At 45.5% G+C, this 20,340-nt stretch overlaps 2 protein-coding genes across 14 annotated transcripts in view; one reads left to right on the top strand and one right to left on the bottom strand.

Annotated features, from left to right (window-relative positions):
• The window catches only part of BACH2 (BTB domain and CNC homolog 2), a 347,862-nt gene extending 346,252 nt beyond the window's left edge, over positions 1-1,610 (top strand). For all 8 annotated transcript variants that reach the window (XM_040627541.1, XM_040627544.1, XM_040627540.1 and 5 more), the window contains one exon: positions 707-1,610. In XM_040627541.1, coding sequence (XP_040483475.1) covers positions 707-1,189 — 483 coding nt within the window. In that variant the 3' untranslated portion in view covers positions 1,190-1,610. The remainder of the gene's footprint in view (positions 1-706) is intronic.
• Positions 1-20,340, bottom strand: part of GJA10 (gap junction protein alpha 10) — a 36,363-nt gene that overhangs the window by 3,314 nt on the left and 12,709 nt on the right. The window contains exons 2-6 of one of the 6 annotated variants that reach the window (XR_005834295.1): positions 16,566-18,006; positions 10,249-10,582; positions 9,802-9,912; positions 2,605-2,673; positions 1,876-2,407 (exon numbers count right to left, since the gene is read on the bottom strand). Coding sequence is in view for 1 of the 6 variants with exons in the window: in XM_040627547.1 (XP_040483481.1) it covers positions 10,544-10,582; positions 16,566-17,990 (1,464 nt within the window). In the remaining 5 variants the exon portion in view is untranslated. Of the gene's footprint in view, positions 1-1,875; positions 2,674-9,373; positions 10,583-16,565; positions 18,007-20,340 lie in introns of those variants that run through there. The other 5 variants (XR_005834294.1, XR_005834293.1, XR_005834292.1 and 2 more) reach the window with 5 other exon arrangements.

The raw sequence follows: 20,340 nt of genomic DNA, 5'->3' as shown, positions 1-20,340 counted from the left end.
CTGAATCCACATGGCGTAATCACCCGGAGTCCATAATTTGTGTCAGGGCTCACGCTTGGTGTGGTTTAGTCTGTGGGTTTGGACATTGTGCCCATCGCGACTGTACACTGAGTAATTTCACTGCCCTAAAAATGTCCTGTCCCTCCCCGCCCCCCCATCCCTGGCAACCACCCGTCTTCCCCCCCCCCACCCACCCAGGCTCCATAATGTTGCCCTTTCCCAAAATGTCATAAAGTTGGAATTGGCCAATTTCTGACTTTCAAAAGTGGCAGCCTGATACACTGGGGGGAGATTTTTCAACGACATCGTTTGGGACTGAAAGTTTTCCAACTGATGGTCTACAAACCCCAAATTCCAGGAAACCAGAGCCTTAATGCCCTGCAGTTCTCTGGTTGCTGGGAATGTTGCTGGGCACTGGGCAGACCCCAGACAGGGAGGAAGAGCTGCCCCGGGGGAGGCGTCGGGCTCATGGCACACCTGGATAGGCTGCTCCGATAGGAAACTTGTGTCCAGGCTCCTTGAATACACGTCTGGTAGGTTCCTATGTCCCGGCGTTGTCATGCACCAGTAACCCTGCCGTACCAAATGCAGAAACGGAAGCTGGAAAACCCCCGGAAACCAGGCCTTCTGTCTTCCCGTTCAGGCTTGATGGGGCCTTCTCTCTCTCTCTCTCTCTCTCTTTTTTTTTTTTTCCTCTGCTGTCCAGGTGTGTGAGAAAGAGAAGCTGTTGTCAGAGAGGAACCAACTGAAAGCCTGCATGGGGGAGCTGCTGGACAACTTCTCCTGCCTTTCCCAGGAGGTCTGCCGCGACATCCAGAGCCCTGAGCAGATCCAGGCCCTGCACCGCTACTGCCCCGTCCTCAGACCCATGGGCCTTCCCGCGGCCTCCAGTATTAACCCCACGCCCTTGGGCGTCGAGCAGAACCTGGCCGCCTCGCAGTGTGCGGTGGGGGAAAGTGCGCCCTGCTGCTTGGAGCCCGGCACGGCTCCCCCCGGCCCCCCCTGGGGCCCCGGCAGCACCCCGGAGAACTGTACTTCCGCGAGGAGGCCGGACGGCGCTGAGCCGGGAAGCTTCTCGGAGAGGGCGCCTCCTCTTGAATCCAGGAGCCAGACGGTGACCGTGGACTTCTGCCAGGAGATGACTGACAAGTGTACAACTGACGAGCAGCCCAGGAAAGAGTACACCTAGTGACCCGGCCGCCTTCCAGCTCTCCCACCTCTCCCAGCTCTCCCACCTCTCCCACGCGGCGTTCTTCGGTCGGCCTGCGGTGCTGTTCATCTGTTGTCTGGAAGAACCAAGAAGGAGTTCGGTGCACACTACAGCGTTCTTAGCAGCAATACTGTTTCTAAGTATTCCCTCCTCTCTTCCCGCGGGAGTGATACACAGTTCCCTTCACAATGGTGCTACCCCTTGCCCAGGCAAGGAAGACGGCGGTGGTGACACTGCCTGTCTGTGGGTTAATTTCAGTCTCAACAGGGATAGACTATAACACCTCTAGGACCCAACCACGGATTTTTTTTCTCAGTGGCCCATGTCACAAACCCTATCTCAGGAATTTCTTCTGAATGTTCAATTTTTTTCATTGAAGACAGCTTCTATACACATCAAAGTTTTATAGCTAGACTGTACATATTATATATAATATATATATATAAAATATATATATATCCATATGCAAAAGTCCTGCATGCCTCAATTTTCTCATCCTAAAACTGGAAACTTCATTTCTCATTTACCAACAGGTTCCAACATTCCTCTTCTTTTGTCTCCGATGCTAGAACTAGTTTGGTAACTGTTAACATGGTCATTTTTCTTGCTTCACAGTTCAATTTCAATTTGTACTTATTTATGGAACAGAATTCAATGTTGAAAGCTTTTTTTTTTTTTTTGAGGTTTTATTTCAGACCCTTTCTCTGTTGTTTGGTTTGCTTCGGGCACCATCGGCCGGTGTCATCTGAGTGTCGTGGGTTTGTTTTTTCCTTGCAGATACTGTACAGTCATGGTCAACTTTGCCACTTGCACTGAGTTTTGGGTCAAACCTATTTTCTTAAATGAAGTTGTTATTACTTCAGTATAACTCAAGTATAATGTATATCCTTTGCTTTTAGTTGAAAAGTAAGACATTTTAGCTAATTAAAAAGCACTCAGGTGATAATTATGTAGGAAAAATAATCTTGCCAAATAATGAATTCATCCTAGGATGTGTAGACAATAATCTGCTTGAGTATTTTTCTATTTCACCTCCTCCCCACCTTTCCCGGACACAAAGTTTAAATGCAGAGAGTTCCGAGTTGATGCTGGATGTTCAGACTCCGAAGTGGGGAGAGAGTTTGGACGGCCACTCGAAAGTGCATCCACACAGCAGGAACCCATGATTTTGTACCAGGACTCGGCAGGCATTGGCTCCTAAAAATCAAGTTAGAACTATTTTCACACCCAGGGGGCGAGTCCCATTCATTTCAACCCGTCCTCAGGCCTCTGCCTGCTCTTGGAAAGGCAGCGCAGGAGGAACTTCTTGGAAGGATTTGGCTAATCAGCCACCCCCCCGCCCCCCCTCCCCTGCCCAGGCCCCCTGCCCATGCTGGGCTCCCAGGACCTCTCACCTGAGTGGGTTTGAATCACAGCACCTGGGGTTCTGCCTGTAAGCGGCGTCCTGGGTTCATGCAGCTCAGCTAGAATAGGAGAGAGCGGGGCACATGTGAGCCTGGCGTCTGTCCCAGACACAGGCAAAAGCATTTCTTTCTCCCTCCCTTCTCCAAATGCTTTGAGTTGAAATCTGGGGTTTTTCTGCTCGGCTCTTGTCCAAAGGCAGATTTCATTCTGAGGCTTTGGACACGATATGGCCAAGGAGCCCTCCCTGCCCCTTTCCCCCTGCACCACACACACACACACACACACACACACACACACCCTACCCTGCCCCTTTCCCCCTGCACCACACACACACACACACACACACACACACACACACACACCCTACCCTCACCTGATGATAATTTTCTTCTCTTGCTGCAAAACTGGTTGGCTTACAACCCACAGAGAGCAGCTTCCCTTGGCTTTGGGGACATGCTGGCCCCTGGCCACGTTTACAGGAAGATGTGCCCAGACCCTGCCGCCAGCCTAAGAGGAGGAGGGGTCCCTCCCTCCCTCTGGTGGGCCCTCCAGCCTGGCTGCGGGAAGAGTCCCGAAAGGTTTGATGTGGGGATGGGGTGGTGGGCAGTGGGGAGTAGACGGTTGACTTTGTTTCTTTATTTGTGCCATTGTTTGGACAATATTAAAGCTGCATGTAAAAGGGGAAATTAGTATATGACGTAGGCGAGAAGTGAAACCATAGTAACATATGTTTTAGTATTATTAACTTTTTTCTGTACAAATATTAGCGCTAAATGTTTAAATATGTATGAATGCCAGAAATTTGTTGGTTCATGCGGTAGGATAAAAAAAAAAAAAAGGCTTTTCTTTTCAGATAGTTCCGCTTTTAAAACCTGCCTCTGGGTTTCTGTTTTTCCTCCTGTGCGTGTGTACGTGTGTGTGCTAGTCTGAGACAGATTTCGATGCGGCTCAGAGTTGGAGCTGCCGTTTTTACTAGGGTTGTTGGAATTTCTTGGCCTAGTGGAGCGGTTCTGCGCTTCACCGTGGGGTTTGCCTTTGCGGAAAACTGGTGACGGCGGGAATTCAAACCCAGGGTGAATCCTGGGACGCACCAGAGGTTTGTGTTATGGTGGAGGAGTCAGCCAACAGTGTTTTGTTTTTTAACTCTCCTGTTGCCTTTTTTAAGTGACCTCCTCTTCTTTTGAAAGAAAAAGAATGTTTCCTGCTGGTCTCCTAACCAGGTCCGAACCAGCCTGTGGGCGTGATTCACCCTGGTGACAGCTCATGTGCAACTGGTAGTCTGGACCACATTCCGTCAGTCTCCCCCCTGTCTGTTGTTCGGTCTGCACGCCCCCGTGCTGCGGCCGCGTCCGGGCGGGGAAGGGGGTCTCCTGATTTCTCTCCACCCTAAATCAGCCCACATTCTCCTGCCACCAACCCCCTCCTCGCTTTTCTCCCTCTTCCTCAGCCAAAGCCCTGCTACGGGAACTGGTTAAAAACAGTGCTTGAAAAACTCTTTCCATTTCTTAGAGATTTTTTTTAACGACTTAACGATTTTGTTCACTATGTACCATAAACAGTGACTGGCGTTGTGCAATTGTCTGTGTGACCTGTCTTGTCTTCTACTACCCTGAACCGCGTGTTCGTCAGAGCTGTGTCTGCGTTGATTCAAAGGGAGGACTAGCTGGGGACCAGAATCCAAACTGCCTCAAGTGAAGTGTTAAAAACCAGCCTGTCTCCTGCACCTGGGATCCCTTGGTGAGGCCCGTGTCTTTTATGAAAAAGAAAAGCAAGTTAGTAACAGGGAATAGTGTTTGCACAGCACGGCAACATGTAGTTGTGCTCTGAAGGGTCCTTCCTTGTAAAAATAAGGACTGCTTAGGAAGATCCCTGCCACAGCCGAGTTGGGTCTCCAAATAGGTGGGCGTGAGCTGTGGGGGCCAGTTACCATCTGCCCGGATCTAGTCCTCCCCTTGGATCTGCCTGTGTCCTTCTTGTGTGTCCAGACAACCTCGCTTCATTCAGGTTGGTCAGGCTTTGGGCAGGTGAGTGCTTTGCTGTATATGTTTGTTTCTCTGCGTTATCTGGGGGTGCCTTGAATAAAATCAGACTTCATTACGTACTGATTCTGGAACAAAACGGTTACAAAAACAAAACAAAAGAGCTGGCAAAGTGACTAGACCATCCTGCTATTTCTATTCCGGGTTCCCTCGCAATGACTCAGGCGTCCGAGGTGAGGCTGCAGTGTAAGACATTATTTTGTATATTGTACAAATAATTTATTAACTGTCTTTCTAAAAGTATGCTGCTTTTAAGATGCACTATGACTTTGGATTTAATCCTTGTATTGCTTTCCCAAGGAAGTAAAAAAAAAAAAAAAAAAGGCTAGTGATTAGAATGCCAACTGCCACTTCTCCTTAATAAGGAGGCCAGGGACCAGCTCTAGGACTTGCACCAGCGAACTGCCGGAAATCAAGTGGCCACAATGTGAAGTTTGAAGCTATTACCAAGAGATCTAGGGGCGCCTGGCTGGCTCAGTCAGTAAAGCATGCGACTCTTGATCTCAGGGTTGCAAGTCTGAGCCCCGCGTTGGGTGTAGCGATGACTTAAAATCTTCATTTAAAAAAAAGGCCTAAACCTACACTTTCTCTTTTCATACTTTATGGTTGCCTTTAAAGAAGAAGAAACAAAGGTGTATAAACTATAAGCCTTTTAAGAAATCCCAGAGTCCTGTCTCCACGGTCTGTGGAGTGGCAGAACCCTCTCAAAGTGGGTAAAGCCTGCAAAGCTGCTGAGCTACGAAAGACCCGTCTGGCTGGGCCTCTCCATTCTACCCACTGAAACTAGCAGCTGCTTAATTCATAAAGGACTTCAACCCGCTCCCCTAGCACTTGTCGTTTGGGAGGAGTCACAGACCAGGAGGGAGCAAGAATCAAGTTTTGTCTTCAAATCACTGTAAATAGACTGAGGGGCAGAATCTTTTTTTTTTTTTCTTTCTTTAAGAATAAAGCTGTTCACTCAATCATAAGTTAGCATCTCTCCCCCAGACTGAGGATCTTGTTGCAGGTGCAGTTCCTGGCGAGTCAGTCCACAGTGCGGTGCCCTGTGTGGAGTCGGTATTCGTGCAGGAAGTCCGCGTGCATGGAGGCAGTCTGTATGTTCCCAGTACCGCCCGAGTCATCTCCTGACCCAGGCATCAAAGACTGATGCTGCAGAATAGACGATATTTGTACACAGTGTGTGTACAAGTAGTATTTGTACATAGAAAGGACCCACTGTGGCAGATTGAGGATAAATTATTCAACTGACGGTGCAAAAACATTTCTTGCAAAGAAAAGGAAGTGTACAGTATTTTCCTGCACTCCACCCTGGGAGACAGTATTTATATCAAAATGAGTAGCAGTGCATTGTAATCGGACTGTGAAAGTGATGCTGCCGCTCTGGGAAGAATACCCTTTGGTTGCAGAGGCCCACTTGGTAGCTTTGACTAAATGTTGTGACGTGGTGCACGCATCTCGCTCTCAAGCAATGGCGAAACAACTCTGACTTTCACTTCATTCCAGTTTATTGACCTCAGCTAAAACAGTGGCCCTCCTTAGAAGCAGAAGGGCACCAAGACCATTCATTCAGTGCCAAGCGTTCCTGGGGGGCTGATCGGACGTGTATGTGAGGAAAGAGGGAAGGGACTTGGACACAGAGGGTTTTTCCTACCGATGATGCTAAGTCTCCTACCAAAATACGTCTGCAGGCAGAGGGGTGACCTCCACTGGGTCCTAACGATGCATTTGGCGTGTGTGAATGCTGGGATGCCCATTCACGCTCGGACACAAAAGACCTGCCACTTCTAGTGAGTGAACAGGAAGGTTCCAAATGCACTTGGGAGCTCCGGGTGCTGGTTAAACACGGTGTGCCGTTCGAGGCAAGCACCACCTGTGCTCGTGAGGCCAGAAGGGCCTGGGAGAATTTGTTCCAGAACCAGTCTGATGCAAGTGCACCTCTAATATATGCCTTACAAACTCCAGAGGCCATATTCAAAACAGGGTCTTCTCAGTGTATGCAAGGGGCCGCAGCCCCTCTTCTCTTCCTCCCCAGGTCGAACAATACGGACAGTTTCACACATATCTACCTGTATAACCCTCTGTACCTCTCATAACTGCTCAACGACTGTAACAGGTTACATCAGGTGTTTTTCTACATACTTTTTACACAGATTCTATGCGATTAATGTAACTTAATTCAATGCATCATTTTATTGTACTAGTTCTTAGGCTTGTCTTTTTTTTTTCTAAGTGATTGTGGTTTTCGTTGTGGTTTTTATTGTAAAAATGAAATGGCTGTTGATGCTTATTCTCTGTAACTAAGAATTTTTACCATTTTGGGGAAAACAAAGCATTGCTATGAACTAATGAATTGAAACTTCATTTACTCATTGTAAATACACTATTGTGCAAAAAAAAAATTTCACTCAATTGAATTGCTAGTGTTAACTGAATTTTGTCTAGACACCATTTCTGTTGATGAAATAAAGACATATCATTATGCATTGTAAGCTGGTCTTCCCTGCCTCTGACCCCTGTGTTACAGATCACAGGGCTGGAGGCCTTAAGAAATCTCTTCTCCCAGAGAAGCTATGTGTCTTCCTCTAGTTTGGACCCATACCTGCTACCTGGTTAATCTGAGATCTAAAAAATGTGATAATACTAATGTGACTCCTCAACACTGAAATTTTTAAAATCCCCGGTGGCATTACACGCACATCTGGCTTCGATGTTCTCCAACAGCTAGGCGAGGCGTCGCTGTTGAGGGCAGCTGGCGAAGGGTATTGTTTCGGACGAGAACATGTGCGTCTACACTTATAAATAGCAGGTCTGATTTAAAACAGAAAGCCAGGGGCTCCAGGCTGGCTCAGCGGGGCATGTGACTCTTGATCTCAGGGTTGTGGGTTTGAGCCCCATAGTGGGGGTAGAGTGAATGAAGGAATGAATGAATGAATAAAACAGAAAGCTAAATGAAGGTAACCAGAGAGAAAGCGGCATTAGACCAACACCAAGATACCATAATGAGTGGGGCAAGGAGTTTAGAATTGTGGTTAAGGGAATAAATACGTTGAACTAGAAAGTATATTTGATCATTTGAGTCCTCGATTTTGATGTAAAGGGAAAGCAGGTATCGAATGGCGGGCAGGCTAGATGACCAAGAGTAAAGCTGGACTCAGGTGGTCTGGCTAAGCTGTCAGTGAGGCCATAAATACATTCTCATGGTGTCTGGAGAGCTGCTGAGATCTGAGCTTCAGGAAGTACCTGGCCTCACCCCATCCGCCAGATGGAAAAACTGAATTAAAAGTTACTGAATGCCTACTGAGCGTCCTACTGAGTCAAGGAGGGCTTTCAGGGAGCATACAATAGGGTTACCAACTGTTGGCAAAACAACACAGTCGTAACATTGTAAGTGTGAGAGGTCAAATATAGTCATGAAGTTATCCAATCCGTTCCGAAAAAGCAGGTGGGTCTTAGTACAAAAATTTTCTATTAAGAAAATCTGGTCATTTAGGGGCACCTGGGGGGCATAGTCGGTTAGATATCAGACTCTTCATTTCAGCCGGGTTGTGGGATCAAGCCCACTATCGGGCTCTGCGCTCAGCAACAAGTCTGCCTGGGTTTCTCTCCCTCTGCTCCCCTTCCCTCATCGTGTATGGTCGCTCACTCTCTCTTTCTCAAATAAATCTTTAAAAAAGAAAGAGGGGAAGGGAGGGAGGAAGGGAAGAAAAAAAGAAAGGGGGGAGGGAGGGAGACGGGGGGGGGGGTGGGGGGGAAGGAAGGAAAGGAAAGAAAGAAAGGAAAAAAACCCTGATCATTTATAACTGATGGTCATTTGCTCCTTCGACCTTGACATTTGCACTTGTGGCAGGAATGACAGTCATAGTTTGTAATAGAATAAAACCATTGTGTTCTGCAGAAGAGGAGCATTCACTGTCCTGCTCCAGACGAGCAGCGGCCATCTTCCTGCTTTGAATGTGCACCTTCGGAGGGATTCCTATCACCTTCCAGGGTACAATGAGGATTCCCAGATTGGCTACCCCTACACCAGTCCCTGCCAACAGTTTTGTTGTATCTATTTGGGAATAACTAGGCTGGTCTTTCAAACAGTAGTAGAATTTTTCACTCTTCTCCAACCCATCACCCTCACCCCTCAGTTAGGATGCACTAGCAAGACTCTATTTGATGTTTAACATCCGCTTGGGATAGGGCCCAGAGTGGAATGGGTTTCCGATTCTCCCCATTGAGCACCCTCGTTTTCCAGAGAGATGGAAAAAGCCACTCATCCCACATCCCATTATGCAAGTGTCTTTCCTTTCATTTGACTCAAGAACATGATACCTTCTATCCTCACGCCTCCGGCTCCTACAGATCCCAACATTCACCTGCCACTGGCCTGCTCAGTCAGCCAGGAAGAGGCATCCCTGGTTCTTCATGGCTAGTTTTACTCGTCCACCTTGAAGACGAGTGCATCCCTGAGGCAGTGAGCCTCAGCCTAAAGCCACAGATGGAATCCATCAGAGACATGCCAGCATTCACTGGGAACATCACATTTTTCACTCATCCTTTAACTTTTTTTTTAACTTCTATTTGTGCTGTATAGTTGATTACCCTGTAAAGGCTTAAATTAAAGGAAAAAAAAATGGTGCCATCCAGGCTTCTGAAAGAGTCTCTCATAATAAACCTACTGATAGCACATAACAGAACACCAGCGAATAAGGAATAGACTGGAGAGCTGAAAGCGGAAGGTAATACATTGTATTTGGCATCTATACAGAAACATACATTCATTCCCCCAACACTGGGCTGCATGCTGGGCATCCAGGATTTCGAATGCACAGGCCTTATCCTTAAGCTTCCACAAGCTAGTTGGACAGGCAGATGTGCAAAAAAATCATTGCCCAGGGGCTGCTGACTGTTACGGACAAGGGAGAGCATGGCTTCACGGCTTCCTGGAAGGAGCCCGCACCTTCAAGCAGCTGGACCTGGGTTTGAATTCAGCTGCACATCAGACACTTTAGCTGTGCGACCTTTAGCTGTGGGGCAAGTTAGTCTCTTTGAGCCTTCTCTGATCTTAAAATGGGGATGAACAATAACTTTACGCCGTTGTACAAGGTAGAGATAATGTGTCTTAAGGAACTGGAATACGGTGTGCCCCTTAATGGTACCCACTTGGACTTGGCCCCAGCATCATTTTCATCCACCTGGTCTTCACTGGCTCTTCTACCAACTCACTGTGGAACAGATCATGCCTCTTCATATCTCCACACCTCATTTCCACCTCTGCAAAGTATGGGGACAGAGAAGACTCAGTAGCCATTTGGGCTAGAAGCACAGACCAGCCCCATCCAATGCTGGGCTCCCTTCCGCAGCATCCCAAGCAGTTCCCCAGTATATCAGGGTCCTCCAGAGAGGCGGTACCAATAGGAGATGGATCAGTTGATCGATCGATCAACCTATCCATCTATCTATCTGTTCAATGGTCCCAACTGCTGCTGTGCCACCGCAGAGCAGTGGTGCTCTCTGCAGCGAGCAGGGCACCAATCCCATCGGGCTGCTAGGTGGGGAAGGATAGCCATTTCTCGATCCTTCTTCCCTCAGAGTGGCAGCAGCTCTTACCCCGAGATTTTCTCTCCTGGTGCACACTTCCTCCCTGCCTCCTCCTGCCTGAGATCGGACTGATGGTGAGGCCAGGTGGGGCAGTGAGAGGTTGATCCCAGCCCCATTAGGGGAGGGTCTCCTGTGGAGGTGGGTCCAGCTGGGATCACCCTGTACACACCCATAGCCCAGTGGGTGTCTCTGTGGAGGGAATGGTTCCCGCAGTTCTTCTCGAAGTTTGAGCTAACAAAAGTGCAACTTTTCTCCTGCAGATGCCAGCTGCTCCTGGGTCCATTTTTCTGGCCCCAACCATGAATTATTTTTTCATAATAGATGAAAGTTCTAGAAGCATGTTCTGAAAGAAACAGGAAACAAGACAAACAAAACAAAATAGACTCAAAGGGCTTGTAAAAGTCAGTCCTGCCCACCCACCTAGGACTCTGTGTATGTCACAAATACCAGGGATCCAATCAAAACCTGCTGAAGACAATTCTCCCTAGGTTGACCCAGAGATGAATGACCACAGAAGAGGTTCTGTTCCCTGAAAGACCTGAATCCCACCTGCCATCTTCTTATCCTTCTCCAATTATTGTTTTTTGTCCAAAATCCAGGTCTAAAACTGTAAGCCAACCTTTTCCAAAGCTCTGTCTTTGCTCCTTCCACAAGTAGCCAGATTTTTGGCTTTGTATTATGTGGAAGGGAAAAGGGATCCAAATGTGGAACATTCCATTTTGTAATAATCTGTTTGATCCTAAAAATCCAATAAACTTAGGCTGCCTTGTGCAGAGAGAGCAAGAAGCAGTAATGAAGTATAGAAGGAGCTTGAGTTGAGTCAGACAGGCTTGAAATAAAATTCCAGCTCATTTACTCATCCAGTGAATATTAATTTATATCTCTGCTACTTCCCAAGCAGTATGCTTAACCACATCCTAATTGCACGACTTTGGACAAGTCATCTATTTCTTTATCCATAAAATGGCGATAATTACACAGTTACAGAGAGGAAGCCCATGACAGTGTCTAGACCGCCATCAGGCCCTTAATGAAGTGGGTATCTTTCCTCCTCTTCTTCAGATTCTTTGGTAATTGTTATGTTATGTAAAACTTCTCAGCCAAAGGGCTCAATAAATTAGTACACTCCATCCTCAATATATATGTCTATATATATAGACATATATATATAGACAAAGAGTTAATATAATACCATATAAGAGCTCCTAGAAATCAGAAGAAAGACAAATATCCCAACAGAAAAGACAGATGAGGATCATTCATAGTGGAAATACAGATGACCAATAAACATATGAGCAACCTTACTAGCAATCACAGATGTACATGAAAACAAAGGGAAACATGGGGCGCCTGGGTGGTACAGTCAGCTGTCCAACTCTTGGTTTCAGCTCAGATCATGACCTCAGGGTCGTGAGATGGAGCCCCACGTCGGGCTCCACGCTGAGCGCGGTCCGCTTGAGATTCTCTCTCCCTCTCCCTCTGCCCCTCCCACTCGTGCTCTCACACTCTCTCTAAAATAAAAAATGGAAGGAAAAAAAAAACAAAGGGAAACACTTTTAGTTCATCAGACTGGGAGGAAAAAAGATAATGGCTGGTATGAATAAGAGTGTGGAGAAAGAGGTGCTAATGTGCTGAAGAGAATAAATTGGTGTTGGGGCACCAGGGTGGCTCAGTCGGTTAAGCCTCTGCCTTCAGCTCAGCTCATGATGCTGGGGCCCTGGGATTGAGTTATCGGGCTCCCTGCTCAGTGGACAGCCTGCTTCTCCCTCTACACCTCCCCCCACTTGTGCGCTTTCTCTCTGCCTCTCTCTCAAATAAATAAATAAAATCTTTTACAAAAAGAGAATAAATTGGAGTAGTCCTTCCTAAGCAAGAATTTTCAGCATCTATCAGAATGTAGAATGTGCATGTCCATTAAAACCAATGATTCTACTTCCAGACACCTATTAAAGATATATATATGAAACATTCCCTGTAATGGTGCATGCAGTAGAAACAAGTTAGAAGGCTAACTAGCCATCAAGTATCTTATGGCTCATCCACACCATGCAAAAGTGTGAATTAATGTAAACCTGAGGCCGTTCCACAAGTTCCGACATGGGAAGACCCCTGTGACATATGAACTGAGCAAAAGCAAATTGCAAAGACATCTCCGCATCTCTACATGATCACATTTGTATTTTTAAAAACCAACATGTATATGTGGACATACATTTGTCCTCAAAGACAGATGACGAAGACCCTGAGGAAGGTAGGGGAAATGCACCCCGAGCTGTTAGCAGTTGCCTTCAGGGAGTGAAGTGGGAACTGAACACAGCTGAGAACAAAAACAGATGAATCCTCACATGGTCAGGTTCACATTTTACTCTCTATGTTCTTTTATAAGGCTTGAATTTCTTTCAATGAGCATGTATTACTTTAATTTTAAAAACAACAAAGACCATTCTTCCATGCAAACCCTTAACAATGGTCCTCTGGTCTGAGCCACATGCCTCTCTCCCCTGGGCCACTGGGTAAGCCTGCTAGCTGGCCTCCCTGACTGCACTCTTACCCCTTGTCTTAGTCTATTCAGGCTGCTAGAACAAAATACTGTAGACTGGGTAGATTATAAAGAACAGAAACTTATTTCCCACAGCTCCAGAGGCTGGGAAGCCCAAGATAAAGACGCTGACAGAGTCACTGTCTGGTGAGAACCCGTTCCCTGGTTCATAGAGAGCTGTCTTTTTGATGTGTCCTCACATAGTGGATAGGACAGGGAACCTTCTGTGGCCCCTTTTATAAGGGCACCAATCCTATTCATGAGGGTTCCACCTTCATGACCTAATCACCTCCCAAAGACCCCACCTCCAAGTACCATCACACTGGGGATTAAGTCTCAACATGTGAGTTCTGAGGGGATGCAAACATTCAGACCTTAGCAGCCCTATAAGAGCCTCTCCAGAAAGTGGGGATTTTGAAACCTATGTATCAGATCACCTCATCCCTGTGCCATCCAACCTAAACTCCTTTCCATGGCCTATAAAGCCCTATATATCAGCTCCTGTCTGTTTCAACCTCGTCCTTAGCTCTCCCTTCCTTTATCGTGGCCCAAGAGAACTCTCCAGGGCCTTGGCATGGTTGGCCCCATCGGTCATGCAAGGTCTTAGGGCAGGTGGTACATCCCAGGCAGAGGGACCAATAAGTAGAAGTGTCCTCACCTTTTGAAGCTACAAGAGGAGAGCACTCTTCATCACCTCCATGTCCCAAAAGATTGGAAGAATTCACAGGGCAATCTTCTTCCTAATGTCAAAATCTCCCTTCTCTACAGCCATGGTTCTGAACTCTGGCTGTGCACTGGAATCATCTGGGAGCTTTAAAAAGTACTGGTCTCAAGGCTCCATCTGCAGAGATTCTTACTGCGGCAGTTTTCAAAGCTCCCCTAGTGATTTCATGTGGAACTGGGCACAAGAATTACTGCCCCACAGCAGCTTTGCATTCAGGAACGAGGACAGCTCTCCCTTAGAGTGTAGTGAGGTTCCTACAACTCAGCCAGCCCTCCTCTGAGGGCTCACTGGCCAGATTGAAAGGCTGCTTTCCATGCCCAGCTAAGTCTGACCTCAAAGAACCAACCTTGACAGAAGTTTATTTAGCAATCAGTGAGCATGGACTTGAACAAATCGTGGGGTTTGGGTGACAGCAAGGGAAATGTCTCAGAGCATAATATCATGGCTCCTCCCAGTAGCTTTTGTGACCTTCCAAAATAGAATGCATTTCTTTTGCAGGACAGTTTCCTCTAAGGGACACATCATAAGTGGCAAAGCAACTGTGGTCCTACCAGAAATCACTTCACTCTGAAGCATCAACTACTGAGGTAAGAATGCATCTGACTGAGCCCTAAAAATTCTGCCATCCAGGACCCAATACAATGTAAAAAGTAGTTTACAATCCATATATTGGATGATTATAATACATACATACATACAGTGGATGATTATAATCCTGTTTGCTGCACTGACTTCTAATTACAGAGGGATCTGTAGGCAAAGCATGATGTCTCAGCCACAGAGCTCTGGAGTTGATAGCTGTGGTCTCAATCCCCAAATCTTCCTACCATCTGGGGAGTGAAGTGGCCTATCAACCCTGTCAGGGGTTCGGTGGGAAAGTGACCATAAGTAGGAAAGCTCTGTGGTCAAAGACATTATTTGTAATTCCTAGAAACAGAAAAAACAGGGAAGAAAGAGGAAGAAAAAAGAAAGGGGGCCCGTCATCTTCATCATCTTTTCTCCAGGCTTGTAAGATTGGCTGGCCTCACCCAAAAGATAATCCGAAAGATTTAAAAAATCTGCCTCAACTAAACACTACCGTCTCTCCCTCAATTCTCTGCCAATACGAAGACTCCAGTCACATGGAAGGAGGTACAAGAAAGGGAAAATGAGTAAGCCTGCCTCGCTAACCTCACAAACGCAGATAAGCAGCAGCAACCCCCGCAAGGCTACTCTAAAATAGTGACTCTCAACCCCGGCCGCACGTTGCAATCACCTTGGGAGTTGAAAAAATACTAATCCCAGGGGCGCCCGGGTGGCTCAGTCAGTAGAGCTTGTGACTCCTGACATTGGGATTATGAGTTCGAGCCCCACACTGTGGGTAGAATTTACTTAAATATCCTGATCCGCATCCCACCCCCAGAGATTTTGATTTAATTAGAATTGGATGGGTCCTGGGCATGAAGATTTTTTAAAGCCCCCAGATGACTCTAAACTCATAACCAGGGTTGAGAACCCTGCTATAGCTTGGTGTGGGGTTCCAAGTAGCCACACTCTGATCCTAAACATAGTCTCCTGGGTAGATGACTGGTCACTGAGAAGAAATGAGTATCAGTTTGAAAGAAGTATTATAGGAAAAATCTAGGTAGGATGATTCCTTCTCATAATATGGCTTTAACACAGTAACAAAGTATCTCTAAACTCAAAGGAGATATGAAACTGGGGTTGAGATTCGATCAATCATCATAGATTTAGGGGCGCCTGGGTGGCACAGCAGTTAAGCGTCTGCCTTCGGCTCAGGGCATGATCCCAGCGTTATGGGATCGAGCCCCACATCAGGCTCCTCTGCTATGAGCCTGCTTCTTCCTCTCCCACTCCCCCTGCTTGTGTTCCCTCTCTCGCTGTCTGTCTCTATCCTGTTGAATAAATAAATAAAATCTTTAAAAAAAATCATCATAGATTTAATCATTATCATTAACAGGAGAAAGCAAGTGTGTGAGCTCAACCAAGTGAGCTCAACTAGGAAGTTCCCCCACCAAACTTGGAGGAGTTTCTTTTCAATGGAAAAAAGCTCTTAGAAGCAGTGGATAAAGCAAGTGTCATTCTTTTTTCCAGAATTGAGAAGAGTCCACAGTAAATATCCATTATGTCTTAACAATGAGCAGGACATGTTTATTCCACACTGGCTTTTCAGAAAACAGAATTAAAATCAATACAATATTGATTTCAGTCTTTGTGAAATATATCACCAAATATTTGTATATGACTTTTAAATGCCACAGCTATGAAAACAATGGAACACACCCTCCTTTCTTGGTGAGACAAGAGCAACTCAAGGTTACAAATGATGCCTCTTCTGATCCATTTTCCACACTGTGACAGAGCTTTCTAAAATGTAACTCTGATCCCATAACTTCTCCACTGCACCCCCTTTATGGGTTCTCCATTGCCTTCCCACAAGACCTCGACGGCCCCTTCTCCAGCCTTCCCTCTCCATAGCCTTCCTACCCATCCGTGCCCCAGCCACACAGAGCTCCCCAGACAGCCCTGCTGTGTAACACCTCTCAGCCTTTGTCTGTGCTGCTCTCTGTACTGGGATGACCTTCTTTCATGTACCCCAGTCCTCCTAGGTCTTGAGAAACTCACCACATCTTTTAAAACTCATTTCAAAAGTAACCTCCACTATGAAGCTTTTCCTGACCCATCCATAAAGAATCGACCACTCCCTCCTTTGCCCACCCACCCGTTCTAACATGGCACCTTACACTTGATCACATTTGTATGCTTACCTGTCTAACTTTCCCATTCTGAGCCCTTTGATGGCTGAGACAGTATTTTATCCATTTATAAACCCAGCACTTACAAAACTGAATGATATAAAGTAAGTTTCCAGTTAGTTTATTTCATAAATTGAACTGAATGTATTGAACGACAGGATTTAACTCCATAAATTAACCTCTTCTCCCCCTCTTAACACACACATATACACACCAGGAAGCTGGAAAGTGAAGGCTAAGAAGTAGCCAGAGTGGAAAATCTCTTGCAATTTTTCTATGTTCAGTCAGGCTGTCTGTCTTTACTTACCATTGATGTTCTGTACCCAGTGGCTGAAGGCAGAGGCGAGGGGCTATTTTCCCGGTGCAGAAGGTCCAAGCAAGAGCTGTTCCGAGAACTGGAGCTTCCTGAGTCACTGTGCAACTGTCCCTTTTCAGACAGCAATCTGGACAGAAAGCTGGCCTTGCGACTGCCCGGGTGAGATCTGTCTGTCCAGACCCTGCTCCTTCTCACACTGCCATCGTAACTGTGCAAATCTGTGAGAGGCTCTGCTGAGTGTCGTCGATCCTGGGACTGCTCCCAGGTTTCTATTGCATAGGTTGGACAGTGTCTAGGAGCTATCTCTGTAGCTATCCAGGACTGGGACTTTGCCTTTTTTAGGGCAGAGGAAAGGTGTGGTTGCTGTCCGGGGTGCTGAATTTGAGTACTGTCCTCCCAGGGACAGGGGCTGTGGACGTGGAGCTGTCCACTGTGCTGATCCTTGTCCGCCCACTCTTTTTTAACACAGCAAGGGTCTACTTCAAGTTGCATGGGCTGTGAGCTTCGCCACATGGTTTTAGACTTTGGCACATTGACTCGAATGACTTGCTGTTGATTGTTAGCTTGAAGTAGAGAGATTCTTTTAGGCAAGGGAGAGCAAATCATACACTCCCGGACCACTGAATATTTTTTCAAATGGAATGGGGTGCCGCTTTCATCCTCAATGCCCTCATTGCTGGATTTCTCATTAAGTGCCCTCATGATTTTCCTGATTCCCAGATGAACTATTTCTAGTATATTGAGGAATAAAGAGATAGCTGCAATGCTGTGCATAAAGAGCATGAAAATTGTCTTCTCTGTGGGCCTGGATACAAAGCAATCCACTGCATTAGGGCAAGGAGGTTGACTGCATTTGTAAAGGGGATGCATTTGAAACCCATAGAGAATATATTGGCCTATCATGAACCCTACTTCCATCACAGATCTTGTCAAGATGTGTAAGACATAAGTACGCAGCAGACATCCTTTCAGAGGGACTTTATGGATTCTCTTCTGCTCCTCTAACCTCTTCAGCTCTCTATCTATCCTTTGTTGCTCCTCCAGTTCAAGCTCTGGATTCTCCATCTGGACTCGGAGGTGTGACTTTTTCTTCTGCCTCTCCTTCTCGAAGGCCCTGAGTCTATAAAGTGCATGGCCCATATATACCAGAGAAGGAGAAGACACGAAGATGATCTGTAAAACCCAGAACCTGATCAAAGAGATAGGGAAAGCATCATCATAACAGATATTGTTGCAACCTGGCTGCTGGGTGTTGCAGGCAAATGCTGACTGTTCATCATCCCAGACATCTTCAGCAGCCACAGCAAGTACCAGCATTCGGAAAATGAAGAGAATGGTCAGCCAGATTTTCCCCACAATAGTTGAGTGGGAGTGAACTTCCTCTAGGACGCCACCTAATAAATTCCAATCCCCCATGGTAAGAGACTAATGTCTGAAACATACAGAAAACACTGAAGTTAATAGCATTCATAGATATAATGTACAAAGACACAGGCTCATCAATAAAAGTTTCTTTTTTCATGTCAGTAAAGCTATAAAGGATTTTCCAGCCCTAATATGTATGGCCCATGCTTGATGAAATAGGATAGTTTCAAGGAATATGTTTTTGGAAAACAAAAAAACAAAAAACTAAAGACCCTGCACAATCTGATCCAATTTCCTGCCTATCCTCTCCTCTCCCACACAAGATGGACTATCATTCCACCGTATGCAATGGCCCTCACATTTGTACAATGCATTCCATCGCAAATTTTGTTCATTTTTCTACCATATCAGATGCACCATTAACCAGACATCCTACATGATCTTAAGTAAGTCTTAACTTCTCCAGGAAGTTTTCCCTAGCCATCCCAAGCCAGAGTGACTTTTTCCATTCCTGAATGCCCACGCTATTATTTATACCACTCATTTGATACTGTGCCTAACATGAATTTTGTGATGGTTGTGTCTTATGTCCCTCTTTGTGGAAAAGTACACTCTTTGCAGATAGAGCATTTTCTATAGCATTTTGTTTATGCACACAGAAGATATCATTAAATAATAGTGGGATGAATTGTCTCTCCATTTTAACCCAGCTCCTTGACCTTATCACTGGAATAATCATCAACAAAAAAACAAAGTAGATCCTCATTATGTATTATCCATGGCTCCCACTGCAAGTAAAGAAAACAAATTAGCCAAATAAACCCTCTGGAACAGGCACAGCATAGCAGTAAAGATTAAGCAGACAGAAACAGAAACATACATGTGATTATATCCACAAAGCCACATCTGGAACAGCATGTTTTCATGAAAGCTTTGTTAACTTAGAAGAAAAGTGAATATAAACTGCTTCTCTAGTAAGCTTGGGATCTAGGAAAGAATCGAAACATAGCTGACATAAGTTATTTGGTTTACCCTGAAAAAAAAAAAAGAATGCTTTTCAAAGGTTGATGAGATTAAAATATTTGATAGGTTAAAGGCTTCTAAGAGGCAGAAGATTTCCTGATATCAAAGGTATACAGAAAAAAACAGGAAAGTGTTACTAAGTTAAAACCAGTAATGAAAGAATCTTCCCCTTCCATAATTCATTCATTCAATAATATTTACTAATCTTAACTATTACCTAGGCATTGTCCTAAACGCCAGGGACTTGAACAACGAACAAGATATACCTCATCCAGCCCTCACACCACTTCGTCAATAAGGACTCTCACTAACATATAAAATGGACAAATAGTGAAAAAGAATAGATGAATATCAACTCAAAAATACAAGAGAGGGGCACCTGGGTAGCTCAGTCAGTTGAGTGTCCGACTCTTGGTTTCGGCTCAGGTCGTGATCTCAGGGTTGTAGGGTTGTGGGATCAAGACCCGTTTCAAGCTCTGTGCTCAGCCAGGAGTTTGCTGTAGATTCTTTCCTCTCCCTTGGCCCCTCCCCCAGTCTCTCTCTCACTGTCAAATGAATATGTCTTTTAAAAAATACAAGAGAAAAAACACAGAATCATTACATCTTCCCTACTTATCTCTCCAAACATAAAATAAATCCCAGGTGGAATAAAGTATTAAATGTAAAAAAGTCGGGGCGCCTGGGTGGCTCAGTCGTTAAGCATCTGCCTTCCACTCAGGGCGTGATCCCAGGGTCCTGGGATCGAGCCCTGCATCGGGCTCCCTGCTCCACTGGGAACCTGCTTCTTCCTCTCCCACTCCCCCTGTTTGTGTTCCCTCTCTCGCTGGCTGTCTCTCTCTCTGTCAAATAAATAAATAAAATCTTCTTTAAAAAAAATAAAATAAAATAAAAAAATAAATGTAAAAAAGTCAACCACAAAGTATGAGAATAAAATATAACGTTTTATAATTTTGAAGTAGAGTAAGTCTTTTTTAAGCACATCAGTGCCAGAAATTATAATTGAAAAAAGTTTTAGATTTTACCCAACAAAGCTGAATGGCAAAGTGGAGATGTCCAGAAGGCATTTGGGTCTAGAGAATAAAAACAATGAAAGGTACGAACTAGACATAAACAGTTAAACATTTGTGAACAATCACTGAATAGGGTAGAGATCACTTAGGGACAAGACAAAGTAAGCCAATGACAGAACCCTGAGAAATAGCATAGGAAAATAAGTACAAATAAAAATGAGAAATGGCCAAAGTGGGGAGAGGGGACCATGAGAACAGTGTCACTGAAGCCAAAGGACAGAGTTTCAAGGAGAGACATAATGCCAAATACACATACACATACTCCTCTATTTATATAAATTAATTGTGGGATATACCATGCTCAGGGA

The sequence above is a fragment of the Ursus maritimus genome, unplaced genomic scaffold (assembly GCF_017311325.1).
Source record: "Ursus maritimus isolate PB19 unplaced genomic scaffold, ASM1731132v1 scaffold_13, whole genome shotgun sequence".
In the NCBI taxonomy this organism is placed as follows: domain Eukaryota; kingdom Metazoa; phylum Chordata; class Mammalia; order Carnivora; family Ursidae; genus Ursus; species Ursus maritimus.
This window is presented reverse-complemented; position numbering and strand designations above follow the sequence as displayed.